The 14,877-nt window shown below is 37.1% G+C and overlaps 1 protein-coding gene across 7 annotated transcripts in view; it reads left to right on the top strand.

Annotated features, from left to right (window-relative positions):
* Positions 1–14,877, top strand: part of PTPRF (protein tyrosine phosphatase receptor type F) — a 549,550-nt gene that overhangs the window by 420,064 nt on the left and 114,609 nt on the right. For all 7 annotated transcript variants that reach the window (XM_081946120.1, XM_081946118.1, XM_081946119.1 and 4 more), the window contains one exon: positions 5,167–5,355. In XM_081946120.1, the coding sequence (XP_081802246.1) occupies positions 5,167–5,355 (189 nt within the window). The remainder of the gene's footprint in view (positions 1–5,166; positions 5,356–14,877) is intronic.

Below are 14,877 nucleotides of genomic sequence, written 5' to 3'. Positions count from 1 at the left end.
CCCTGTTTATTATCTAACCATTGATAAAATAAGTCCCATATCAAATAATATTCAATTTGTTCTTTCTCCTTAATTGCAAGTATTAATCTATTCATTTCTGCGCATTCTAATATTTTCCTGATCACATTCTCATCTGTGAAGATCTCTTCACTTTTCTAATCTCAGATTCCGTAATACCAGAATAATGGTATAGAATTGCCATCCATCAAATATTTAATGCTTTTTCATTTTGTAATATCTATGTATAGGTTTAAAAATACTGTAAAACATTTTATTTGGGAAAGTAAAAACAACAGTAAAGCCTTTATTGTCATTGTACATCATGTATACAATGAAATTGGTTAATAAAAATAAAATAAAAGGTTAATATTTAGGTAAGAATAAGCTTGTTTTCAATGTTATTAGTTGTGAATGATAAAAATGAATCAGATCCCTCTAGGTTTAGGATTCCCCCAGCTGATGGATGTACTTGAAATTATGAGAAATGTAGACAGATTTCCAAAAATCCTGCTTGGGGTGCTTAATATATCTAAAACGTCTTCTATGGGAACAAACCCAATTATAAAAAATTGATTTGGCATACATTACATTATGCCACTGTCTCCTCCTGAACAATGCTGAGTATTAACCCTGCTTACCTTTGTCCTTTTGTTTTGTTTTACAACAAATAGGTACCTTTCCAAGTAAGCAACTGGGCTTTAGCCACCATAATGTTTATTATCTTTAACAATATTCGAGGCCCATGTGGATTCAGAAATGTTCTTGGAAAGAAATATGATGCTGGAGGCTGACACCTTACTTTGAGCAGGCCAGGTTCTTGCTTTTTAAAAATTGCAATATTTCTTTAAAAGTCACAGGACAAAGCCTATACTATACCAAGGGAGATGTCTTTTGGCAAATATATGCCTCTGGAGCCATGTCAGAGACCCAACTTTTACCTTTCATTTCTCATTTCGGGAAACCTAAAAAAGTATTTTAGAAGTTATTTATTTCAGGAACCTGCAACAGGACTACTTATGATCAATTGTAAAGAATCTCAGAAGACAGAGTGAAATACTGTCTCCCCTTTTATATCGGAGTAGTGCTAAATTGTTTACAGTTTCAGCAAATAGAAATGCTTCCATTATATCTGTGCTATTATCACAATAAGATAATCATTATTATTACATTTTGATACAATAGCTGATAAGGAAGAGCTCAGTGTGATGGGTCTCACTGCATCCCTACTTTCTTACTAACGTACTAGTGTGAAATATTTTCATGAACAAAAATATTCTAAAATTAATCAATAAACATTTAAAAGATTTATTTTGCATTGTACTTGGATTAAATTGAATACTTTATTTGACCGAATGTGGTTAGACTACGCGAGGAATTTGTCTCCAGTATGGAAGCACTCAGTATACATGAAAAGTCACAGAGTAGTAGTAGTAGTAGTAGTAGTAGTAGTAGTAGTAATAGTAATAATAATAATAATAATAATAATAATAATAATAATAATAATAATAATAATAATAATACCAGTAAAAGAGGGAAGTAAAGAAGATAATAAGGAGTAATAATAATACTACGGCCATACTACATCGGTAAGTATATATAGACATTAGGCAGTGCTGTGAGAATTAGATGTTCAGCAGAGTGAGTGCACAAGGAGAAAAACCGTCCTGTATCTAATTTTTTTGGCATATAATGCCCTACAGTACCGTACTGAGGAAAGGAGTTGAAACAGTTTATGTCTAAGATGTGAGGCTATCTTCTCAGAGCTCCTTCAGACCTGCGCAACATACAGATCTTTTGTGGAAGGCAGGTGGTTTGCAAGTGTTCTTTCTGCAGTCAACACTATTCATTGCAGTCTGTACCGGTCCTGTTTGCTTGCTATTCCAAACCAGAGAGTTATAGAAATACAAATAACAGACTCTATAATTCCTCTGTAAAAATGTATCAACAGCTCCTAGGGCAGTCTGAACTTCCTGATTTGATGCAGGAAAAAAACATTTTTGTTGTCCGTTTTTAATGATAGGTCTAATGTTAAGCGTTCATTTCATGTCTTGGGAGATTATAGAACCAAAAACTTTGAAGGACGCTACTGCTGATACTGTGCTGTCAAATATACAGTAGTAAGGATAGAAGGCTAAGACAATCTTGAGCCAGTGAGAATCGAACTGCTCGCAGTTGGCAGCTACAATACTGCATTCTAACTAGTGCACCACCGTAGCTCCAGTAGTAATGGTGCAATGTATTGAACTCCATGTGAGTTTTCTCTTAGGCTGATGTTATGCTTTGCCAGATGTTACTGCTAAAGCACCAGTTGCTTGAATGCAGACAGCTAGAGTACTGACTGTGATACTACACCACATAGATTCAATTTGTGCTGGAAGGTGTGCAGTGGTTGACTGGCTGCCATTAACAAGATTAAATGTTGGTTTTAATGCGAAAGTCCTAAATCAGAGTTCCCCAACCTTTCCAACTTTGCAGACTGGCAGGGGGGAGTGGGGATGGTTCCATGCGAGTGGCAGGCAAGTGCGCCATCAGTTCCATTTACATGAGTGGCGGCCACACAAGCACGCCACTCGCACAAATGGAGCACACATGCACTAAATTGCCTGCCGCTTCCGCGGCCTAGTTCTGAAAGGCTCACAGCCCAGTAGTGGGCTGTGACCCATAGAGTTGGAGACCCATGCCCTAAATAACGCAGGATAAGGTAGCCTCGTAGAATGACTCCACTTATATCATCCTACCAGGGATCTGTGATTTTCAGAAGGTGTCTGCTCTGTCTTAGAGACTTCAGTTTGACGGGCACTAGCATCTGTCCTCGGGAAAGGCTTTTCTTCTGTTTATTCTAGGCCCTATACTTAATTTGGCTTTTCCTGCCATTAATTCCACCAGTTCATATACTGGACTGTTTTTATAATGTTTTTATTGAATTTGTAAGCTACCTTGTGGGTTTTTCACTGAGGCACGATATGCAAATATTTCAAATAAATAACTATATATAAATAATGAATACTTAAACTGCTTTTTTTTAAATTAACAATTGTCTAGCTACGTGGAGAAACATGAATTGATTGGTTCCTTGCTTAGAATATTATCTCACAAAAACTGAGAAATAATATAGAAGGTTTAGGGATTACATTGGATCACTTGGAGTGTTTGTCCTCCCTGGCTTAACCACCTACTTTATATTGCCAGCAGCAAGGTAAATCAGGCACAGTTGGCTAGTTCGAAGAGAGTTTTTGTTTGTTCCTCTTTGTGTCTTGCCTTGCAAGCTAAGCTGTGTCTTGTGATACTTTTGTGCATCCCTGCTTTTGTTAAAATTTGAGGCATGTGTGTTGTGGTTAAATCAGTGTTGCTGCTGCTTCTTGTCAATGAATGCTAGCTCTGGTGTCTTTCCAGTTAAGCTGTGTGTACCTTTTGTCTTTGAAAATAAAGAGAAAGCAATTTAAAGAAGAAGAAAAAACCTTTCATTTTCAGTGGTACCTTTTATACAAAGAGACTTTTTTGTTTGGTGGTAAAGAAGAGATTTCTCTGGAGGGTGGAGTGGGAGATTCAAAATGTCTCAAGCTCTTACTAAATTTCAGTCTCTTTTTTGTATTTTTTTAAAACCCAAACCCTTTACCTTCTGAACACCAAAGCCAGATTGCAGCCCATTTATGTTGTTTTATGCTATGCAATCTAACACTGAAATGGGAAGGCTGTGTCGGGATTTTTGATAGATGTGATAGGAAGGTATTTAGTGTTAATATTTGAATAGCTCAATTTGATACTGCAAGTTCATTTAGAGATTTAGAAAATACAAGCCAGGACCAAAACTTTGATTAACTGAAAATATGAAGATTATGTATATGCACATTAGACGTGGAAGTTCGATGCAAATGAAGTATACTCAGTCAGTCTTGATCTCTGTAATGTAGAATCTTTAAATTTAGGATGCTAAGATCCTTGTTTAAGGTATGGTGTTGGGACTCATAAAGAAGTAAATAATCCATCATTTTCAATTGCAGATGGTACTACAGAAGTCAAAGTTACCTAAAAGTAGTGGCTGAGCATTTGGCATACCTATTTATAAGCACAATTTTTCCTTTATTTAATTAATCAATTACATAAATGAATATTTTGTAATTTTAGAAAACCTAGAAAAGAGCACTGTATTCAAAAGTTGTAATAATCCAAGACTTTTGCCATAGAAGCAAATATTTGTCTTTATTCAAATTAGCATATCTGCTAAAGGTAAAAAGGAAAACTGTCTTATTTTGCTTAAGCATTTTCAAAGAAAGATTTTGAGGTTTTAGTGTTTTAAAAAGCCCTTAAGTTCTGGCTCTTTTCCCATATATTTTGCCTATCTTGATTGTAATTCATGTTTAGAAGAGAATAGTTTTTTTATCTTGGAAGTATGAGCTGATTTTGGCAGTTGTTATCAAAAGCTGCTCTAGAGTGCTTAGGGATTTTTTCTAAGAGAATCCTCATAATTTATGTTTATCTGTGAGAATATAATGCAGCCATTATATTCTGCAGCCATTATTAACATAGTTATTTCTTTCTATTCTTGATTTTTTTAAATGTTCACCAATGTGATACAAGGCAAGGAGATATATTGCACATTTTCAGCATACCTCAGGTGTCCTCAACTATCAGGAAGAGTTTTTGGCAATTTCCTAGTGTGCATCCTAGAAACATAGGTTTAGAAGGGAACTAAGAGAAATCTAACTCCATGCACACTTCCAAATTCACTACGCCATCCAAGAGAGATCGCTATCCAGCCTTAAAGTTATTTTGGTTTGTTAACGCAGTATTCATTTGGCTATCCAGTCTTGCAGTTACTTTGGTTTGTTAATATTCATTTGTTCTTTGGGTTTTTAAAGAATCAACCTTTACTGGAACATAGAAGATCAATCAGAAGAGTTCAGTACAAGATACTTGCTTGTTTTATCCATGCATGTTGCATAAGGGTTCACCCAGAAACATGCATAGAACATTTAAATTGCTTTATTCTGTATTAACAACCAATTTACTGTTCAGAATCCAAAGTAGAAGAAATGTCTTCTGCCAATTAACCAGACATGGTTGTGTCGAAGTCTTGATTGTCCAATGCTTGGAATAGGGGAAACTCGCCTCCAGCTTTCCCATCACTGACTTTTAATCGGATTTCTTTGTTTGTTTTTCTTTCAGAGAATCAACTTCCTCCCGGCTTTCCAACTATAGATATGGGCCCCCAACTCAAGGTAGTAGAGAAGGCCCGCACAGCTACAATGCTCTGTGCTGCCAGCGGCAATCCTGACCCCGAAATCTCCTGGTACAAAGATTTCCTTCCGGTGGACACAGCTGCTAGCAATGGCAGAATCAAACAGCTTCGTTCAGGTAAAAAGTTTTTCCTATCCTGAAACCCCTGTTATGTTATGTCTCTCTCTGACTCCATTATTGGATTCTGCTTTCAGGAAAGAAGAACGCACATTACTAGCAGCACTACTTAAAAATTACAGGTTGAAAAAAAAAGGTTGCTCAGTTCATCCATGGACGGAGGCAATTAAGACCATATAGTCCGTTTTCAAATATTTATTGTAATTTTGAAATGTATTTTGGATTCAGAGACTAAGCTTTGACATTGAAATTTGCAGTTTTAAATTCTGAACAACTATGTCCACTGGCTATAAAATCTTATCATCAGCACTGAAAATCTTTTTCAGCTGAAAGACGTTATGAGATTCTGCAAAAATGAGTTGTAAATCACACAGCACCTTAAAATCATACTATGTATATTATTAATAATTTAAGTATTTTAGTCTGTAGTAAAAGGAATTAAACATTTCAAGGATGCTATTATCTCCTCCTAAAGCTCTGTCCACTGGTAATGAAAAGCTATATCAGTGATGCCGGGGAGGGAGCGAAGCAAAGGGAAGGTTGCTGCAGCTGTAAGTGGAGTTTCTGCTTCAATCAAGAAATCATGCATACCCATAACAGTGTGATCAATACCCATATCCTAAAGTATATTCCGCAGTTACAAGTTTATACTTAGCTCCTTGCTGACAACTGTTAAGACTATGAGATCTTTCCATATAAAACAGTGGGCAATAATTACGCTGATATATTTACATTTTATGTAATTTCGCAGTGACCTTTACCTTCTTCTCAAGATGTGTGTGGTGAAAGGAAATAACACCGTCATTAATTTAATTTGAAAGGTGCTACACAGGCAGCATTCTGAAAGCATGCCATTGGATACTTATTTTCCATGCTTTTAAATATATTTCTGTATCTGGAATTACAAATGAGTAGGGCAGCACTTGAGCACATGGTAGGCTCTCAGTAACATTCATTTCACGTAATTCCATTGCTGGTAAGCAAGCTTAAGAGGAAAACCTGAGTTTAAAAGCAAAGCACGTCTAACATTGCCATCATGTCCTAAATTTGGACTGGTCTCTTTTCCTTCTATATTGCAAGCATATTTCCAGAGAATTTCGTTTGGTATTCACACACTATTCTAATTTTCTCTAGTTATTTAATTTCTGAAGGAGACATTAGCAGATTTAAGATAATGTATTCAACTATAAGCTAAATCAATATTTACATATAGCCTAATAACTACTACAAAAGAGAGTTTGTGGTCATTGTTTGTAAGGACAGAGAGGAGTTCAGATAAGCCCAAATAGTATATTCATAGGGACCATAAGTAGATGCTAAATGAAATTTAAGATTTTTAATTTTTTATTTTCAGACAAATGTGTGTAAAGTCCATCAAGAAGAAAAAGAGTTCTAAGCCTGAAACTTGTAACATAGGCAGCAATATTGTACCTGCTTAGCTACTGAAGACTTTGGTTTCTTCAGAAACAATGGAAAAATATGTTTCTTCTGGCAAAAGTAAGCCAAGATTATACCAACAGTGATAGGTGCCTTGGATGCAATCCCAAAACAACTAGAGCATCACATCAGCATTGACAAATTCACCACCAGTGAAATTTGCAAAAGGCAACTTTACACCCAACAGTTGACTTCCTGGGATGATACTTCCAACACCGTCAAATATAAACATCTGCCTATCCCAGGTCTTGGGATAGACCTGATAGGTGGATAAAAATGTTAAATCCAGTCGGAAATTCTGGCTGACTGTGCAATGAATCATATAATAATTCCAATGCTGCTGTCCAGTACTCTTAATAATAATTTTCTCACCATTAAATGAATGGTTAAATGACTCATCTACGGGGTAAAGTGGGCACAGCTCTCTGGGATTCTGCAAGTTAGAGACCTGGGATGGTGAACCTATGGCATGCGTGCCACAGGAGGCATGAGGAGCCATTTGTCAGGGCACGCGAGGTGTTGCCCTGTCAGCTGGCCGGCGTGCATGCACGCGCTAGCCAGCTGAGTTCAATCTTTTTTTAAGCCATTTTTCGCCCTTCCCAGGCTCCAGAGGCTTTATAGGAGCCGGAGGAGGGCGAAAACAGCCTCCCCCGCACCAGAGGCCCTCTGGAGGCTTCAGGAGCTTCCCTGAAGCCTCCGGAGCGCAAAAAACCCGGCCCTATGGGCAAACTGGAAGTTCGGGAACGAACTTCTGTTTTGCTCGTAGGGCTGTTTTTTTGCACTCCGGAGGCTTCAGGGAAGCTGCTGAAGCCTCTGGGGTGGCCTCTGGGGTGGGGGTGAGAATGCCTGTCATGCACCATATGCGCTGGGGGGGCGCATTGCATTATGGGTGCAGCATGCCCACACACGACTCCCCTGCGCTCCCCTCGCTTATGGCATGCGAGCCGAAAAAGGTTCGCCATCGCTGTTATAGACTATCATTCTGCTGTGCATTGAATTATTTAGTCTAAAATGAGGTAATAAATACAATTTTAGTTAATAGCAATAATGTTCCACTTTAACAGAACTGTTCGGCTTCCCATAATGATATACAAAAATAACATACAGGTAGTTCTCAACTTACATACATAATTGAGCCTAGAATTAACAGTTGTAAGTCATTGCTATTGTAAGTTAAGGCATCACATGATCATATCTGAGTTTTTGACTTTTTTGTGTCAATTCACATTAAGTAAATGTGGTAGTTGTTTAACAAACACCATGTGCCCTAAACCAATTTCCCCCTGATGGCTGTTTTTTGCCAGAAAGAGAAGTAAATGCCAGAAACCAGTAAAAAAAAGTCACAATCTGGTCATGTGACCACAGGATGCTGCAAACAGCCATAAAGGTCAAAGAGTTGCAAGCAACCAAAATATGGTTACATAACCAGGAGAGGATGCAGCTGTTCTAACTTCAAGAATAGGTAATAAATAGCCTTAGGAGATTAATTGTAACTTCGAATGTTTGCTAAATGACTGATTGTAAATCAAGGGCTATCCATATTTTACAAATGTGATTTAATTGGGAACATGGTATCACAGTACTTAAAAGTAAGTTTATATTTTAAATATCATATCAATAAGCTTTCTGTTTTCTTTCATGCATTTACTGCATTTATTCAAACTACTACTGGTTTGGACTAAAACTCCCCTGCAGTTTTGTATGGATTACAGAGATCCAAACAGGACAATACTTAAAAAGAATGCTACTTTCCAAAATACAATGACGATATATTTTCAGAAATGGTAGGAATGGCAGATTGCTATAACTTGGACATTTAGTTTACATTTGATTATAGATATGTGATTAAATAGCTATTTGGGATGTTGGTTTCAAAACGTAGGCCAATTGTGGAAGGATTGCTGTATATGCAGTTTCCCATTTTATTTCTTGATCTGCAAGGAAAGGAAAATAAAATAGGAAAAGGGATTTTAAAAGACTAGCAATAGTAACCCTCTTCTTCAAATTGATTGGTGGTATAAAGTACAATACAGCCTTTATTGTCATTGTACATCATGTATACAATGAAATTGGTTAACAAATTGGTTATAAAACTTCAATGATTATAGTTGTATTTTTATCACACATTTCTATCATTCAGTGTTGGCACTATTGTTCATAAAATAATGTTTTGAAGCACCATAAAATCATATTAAACATTTTAATACCAAATAGAAAATTGTGGCAATAACCATATCACAGTAATAATATTAATGAACCACCATGATACAGAAAACATAGTGAACTTGGCTAAAAAATGAATGTGTCAGCTACGAACAATCAGACCCATACATGTAGAGTTCAAACTAGCTACTTCATTGTTCTCTGCCTATAGTACAGGAATCTTCCCAGCTTGGCAACTTTCACTTGGAAAAGACTAGGTGAAGTTCATTCACTGGGGCTTAGAACTTGTGTTTACATAGTGAGTCCATGCTAATTCCCTGCCATGTCAAAATAAGAATAGGTGCTGATCCAGAGACAATATATGGGGTAATGCTGCAGATCAAAACCATATACATCATAACCTTATAGCTAAATTAGAATTTAATAAACTGAGATATGAACAACATCTGTACATCAACAATAAATAAGAATAAGCAGAATGTTTGTATTAATATATTAAGCCATAAACATGTTTTATAAATCATAGTGTTTTAGTTGTACCTTGTACTAAACTAAAACTAAATTAATAGGACTTAATATATTGTGTGGATCAGCCAGTAGCCACTAGTAGAGGAAGACAATTGATTAATAAATTAAAAATGGCATATCTTGCTTATTTATATTTATAAATTTAGTTTTAGATTTTTATCCCATCATATATAATATTCCCTTTTCCTCCTATTTTCCCCACAACAGCAATCCCATGAGGTGGGTTCCACTGAGGAAGAGTGACTAGCCCAAGGTCGCCCAACTGGCTTTCATTAAGAGTCACACATCATCAGTCTGAAAGTAACTACAACTGTAACAGCAAATGCTAATAATCAAAAAATTATAAATAACAGCATATCAAATAATAACACAGTCTGGTATTCACTATACTATACTCAGTTTTTAGTGGGTAAAACAGTTACCTTACTTTAGAATTTTATTTTGGTCTCACTTAATTTTATAGACAAAGCCATCATGGCCAGCAAGCCATATTGAAGCTTTGTGAGAGATTGACAGTCCCTGTTCTAGAACAAACATTGCATACATCTCAGAGGAGAAAAAGTGCAAACCAGCTTTTATCTCAAAATAGTAGATTAAATGCTGTTTGAGAAAAATTGGTCATTAATGCAGGGGCAAAAGAAAACCCATCCCAAAAATAGTTTTAAAAGTGTAAATTAAAAAGTGAGCTCATATAATATCTTGCCTCAAAATCTTTTTTTGGTCAGTATCCCATTAGAAATAACTTGATACTGGCTTGGTAGATTCTTTGGAATAAAGTATTGTTGAGTTAATCCATGGACTGTACAAAGTTTGAAGGCTATGTATTTACATGGCTTCATTCCATAACAGCATGGAAAGGAAATCCTGGATTATTACTTGTTCTGGGTAATATTTTTAATAGAGCAGTGAGTACATAATGTGTATCTGTGAGTTGCATTCATTTTACTAGGCAGCAAATTGGACAAGATTTGAATATGAATGCTTTCTTGTCTGCCCGATAATAATACGTCAAAACTGGTATGATTATTATTGTGGGCAGCACCATTGTACTCTATGCTGTACAAGATGTTTAGCTTTAGTTCCACTATAAATGTGAATTATAATTCCTGGAGTTGCTTTGGAGGTGACTAATATATTGGTTAAACAAATAAATATTGTTAATGTATTAGGGAAATACAATAAATACTAAGCACTTATGAAAATCAGGGCAGAAGTGGAATGTTATTTTAATAGGATCCAGGAAAGTATGTTTATTGTGTGAGATCCATTTAGTTCAGGGTTCCCTACCATAACCCATATCACAGTTCAAACGGGACAGTGACAAATTGGCACAAGTTCCGAAAAAGGCTTCAAGACAATGAAGTGTAATACTTAAAGAACCTGGATATGACTAGCCTACAAAAAAAAATGATTGAAGGAAAATACGATAGTAATCTTCAGATATCTGAAAAAATTTCTCACAGAAGGAATGGAGATATTCTTCATTACTCCAGCAGGAAGGGTCAAATCCAATGGATAAATTATGAGTACGTCCAGGCTAGAAGTCAGGAGGAATTCTCTGACTGACAAGCTACCAAGCAGGATGCTATAAAAGTTGTGAGTTCTCCTTCACCTGAAACAGAGACCATTTTTCAGAGAGTTTTTAGTAGATCCTGTATTGAGCAAAGGGTAGACCAGGGCCATTGCCTATTACTGGGCCATGGCTCATTTGGAACCGGGCAACCCAAGTGGTGGGCAAGCACGCATGCAGCTCCATTAATGCAAGTGGCAGGCACTCACATGCAAAGCTCCATTTGTGCTCAACACTCACATGCAAAGCTCCATTTGTGCGAGTAGTAAGCAGACGCATTCGCGCGCACACCTGCCACTCACATAGAACCATCCCCTCAAACATGCACACCAGGCCGCAAAGGTTGGGGACCGCTGGATTAGACTAGACAACTTCTAAAATATCTTTCAACTCCATGGCTCTATGGTTTCTAAGAAAATGCCCGGGTTTTTGCTTTGGCGGCTTGTGGTTGAGATAGCTATTTGGCAATCCTGAGCATTAAAAAAAATCTGGAGACTTCTGTGGAAATAAGAACATATTTTTAAATTGCTTAACAGTTGTAATGTAGGAACTGGCAAGAAAAATCTAGAAATTCTTCAGACCTGAAGAAAGAGGAACCAACTGCCCTTTAGGGAATCCCTTTTGAGTGTGCATAGGATTCTTCAGTTTGTGTATACAGTTAATCCCAGGTTTTTCGGTGGCTATGTGAATGCATTCCAAGATCAGCATCACATCCAAGTGAGGGCGACTTAAAACAGGTGCTGTTTCACTGACTGAGAGACTGATTGCTGCACTCTGTTGTGGAAAGTCTCAATGCCAGTTAACTGCAGGTAGGAAGAAGATCGGGTTTCAAGTGTTTTAATTACAGTAATAATTGGCAGGCTGGGGAGAAAAGTGAGCACTCAGCAGTTTTTCTGTTGTGCAAGAATGAAGCAATAATCATCTTTTTTCCTGTTGATATGACTTGGAAACCATGCAGGCTTTTGTGATGTGATCTGCTCCTTTGAGGTGAATGGGATAGTAGTTAGAGAAACAGATCAATAGGCAGATTTATTATGTAACAGAATATTCACCTTTACAGCGGGCAATATGGGCTTTCTTTTTCCCCCCCACCTATCCGTGAACCAAAGCACTGGCAAAAACAATCTCACTGTGAAGTAGAGTCAGAATAACATCATCTTGGCTGTGGAGAACGCCAGACAAAGCAGCTGGAACTGTTTTCACTGATTAAAAGCGGCAGTTATACTGCCCAGAGGAAAAGGCTCTAGAAAAGAGCAAGGGAAGAAAATAATAGGTGTAAATAATTTAACCATTCTTTAAGAAGCAAGTTAAATCTGCCTTCTTTGTATTTACAGAAACTCTTTGAGTATCTTTCTTTGTCACCCATTCAGTGCTGTGGATAATGGAATGTGGGGAGCAGTTAATCTCAGATGCACAGCATTTCTATGGTTACTGGTATTTATTGATCAATACATGGAACATGATTTGAGGCTTTGTGTCCTGTTTAACCCTCTCTGTCTGTTTAAACTCTCCAGTTTTTTGGTTTTGTTTTGGTTTTCTTGGGAAGTGCTTGGTCTTCAGATGTGCAAAATCTGCATTAAACCAACACATACCATAAACTACCTAGAAATTAGATCTGCATGAATTTGCCCACCCTTACTAACAAACTTTATTTGCACAAAATAAAACCAAGGAGACAAATTCGGGGATCAAAGGGGAGTTGCTGTCAGTTTACATATGCAGTTCTCTTTCTGCTCTGCTAAACAATGCTATTGATGAGGGTCAAGACTGAGCAAACGTTTCTATAAAAACCCCTCTTTGAAAGATGTGTTCATAGCATGTGAAACTATTTTCAACTCCCATGTAAAGAGGGTACCATATCTCTCCTTGGCCTGCTGCATAACTATGCAAAAACATGCCTCAGCCATTAGTCCAAGTGAAAGCTAAAAGAATGTCCTCTGCATTTATATTTTAAAACTGAATGGTGCAAGGCAACAGTGTATGCTCAGGAGGAACCTGCTACAGGAGTTAACCTACATTCATTGATTAGTTTTCCAGTTTCAGTGATGTAATCAGATTTTTGTCCCCAGTGGTCCAGGTAATCTTAAACCAAGAAATGATCTGCCAACTACTACCATATTTTTTTCTCTTTATTCACAAACACATGTGTGCATACACATATTATTATTGTACTTTACTGACACTGATGCTCCCAAGCCCCATCTTCTGGAAGAATAAAAGGGCATGGCTCCCATTTCTCAGTTGCTGCTCCATTTCAGTTGTGACAATGAATGATGGTGGTTTGCCAACATCCTTTTTTTTTTTGAGTGGGGGAGAGAACCAGGGATATGTAAATTGATATCAGGCTTTGTGTTCTTGGTGGAGCTTTACTAACCAATCTAGGGCAATGTTATTGCACTTTCCTTTTTTATATATTATTATACCTGTTTCTCTAATATGGAATCTAGCTTTGAAAAACTTTTTAGTTTCGATTTTCTCCCTTTTCTCGTTGTACTAACGCTTCTCTTTAATCTTATTTGCATTCAAATTACCTCACCAGGTGGTACACCAATTAGAGGTAAGAATGCTAAACTGTGCCTCAAATGTTTGTATCACTACATTCCTTTTTGCCATGACACGTTTCAGCAGTATGCCATCTCCAGTTATTCTTTCATTCCAAACTCTGTCAGTACACAAGCTCATCTGCCATTCCTTCCTACACGTGTTTGCTTTTGTTTATTTTTAGTGTCTGGCACCTTGTAGAATCATCCATTGCAGGCCTACATAGGTCAAAGGGGGTTATTTAATGGAACATTTGTGAATTGGAAGGTGCAATTCTGGCTCATGCCGCAGAGGGTTCTTTGAGCTTTCCAATTCAGTTACTGTCCGGAGTACTGAGTTAAGGGAGCTTTGAAATAGCCGCTGTGGTTTCTGTCTGAAGGGTGCAGTATTTTCACAAGAGAACAGTAATGTTCTTTCTTCCTTACTACTGCTGACAGAAGCTGAACAACTAAAAATAAAATAATTCTTGGAGGAAGCATGGACTTTCTTTGAGGGTTACAAGTGCATCTGTCCAGCTTGCCAGACCTTTCAATATGAAGGCAGAGGGAAGAGATACAATCACCCAGCCCCATTCTCTCTGAAACTTAATACAGCCTTATGGCTATGGCTCAAAGATTTGTTGAGAGTAAAGGAATCTGACATATATCTGGTCATCTTAAATATTACGTTGTTCATACCTCCATAGTAGCAGCTATATAATCCCAAGCCTGCTAGAGTAAGTTTTGTAATTTGAACGCGCAAAGTGGTTTCTGGAAGTAATCCTAAGATTGTAATCAGTACTATGTACACTGATCCTGACATCTTGTGATTTCAGTAACTGCTGCTGTTGACTGATCCCTGAATTCTCTGAAATCTATACCTCTGCTAAATTGTATTCACCCAATTGTCCAATGCTACTCTTTTTTTTCTTCTTCCCTGTCTTTCTTCATTAAATCATTGCTTCAAATTAATAAAGCAGTCTTTGGTTCTGGTTCAGTTTCTGGGTGTTAATGTTTTCAGTTGTGTTAATATTTGTAGAACAAAAGTGGATTGTTATTTCAAAAATGTTTGAATTCTATTTAGTGGAAAATCTGAGTCATGTGGCCAAATGGTATAGGCCTAATGGTCATCCAATCTTTCAATTGTAATGTTATAAGTTCTTAAGCTATTTATCTAAAACTACAAAAAAAATCTTAAAGCAAAACAATAAACGACATGTTAAAGTAGCCAAGCTATGCCTGTTTCTAGCCCCATTTTTACTCATACCAGAGTGAGGCTTTTCCTGCATTTAACTCTCATGTGTT

The sequence above is a fragment of the Natrix helvetica genome (genome assembly GCF_964273705.1).
Source record: "Natrix helvetica genome assembly, chromosome: 3".
NCBI classification, from domain to species: Eukaryota; Metazoa; Chordata; class Lepidosauria; order Squamata; family Natricidae; genus Natrix; species Natrix helvetica.
This window is presented reverse-complemented; position numbering and strand designations above follow the sequence as displayed.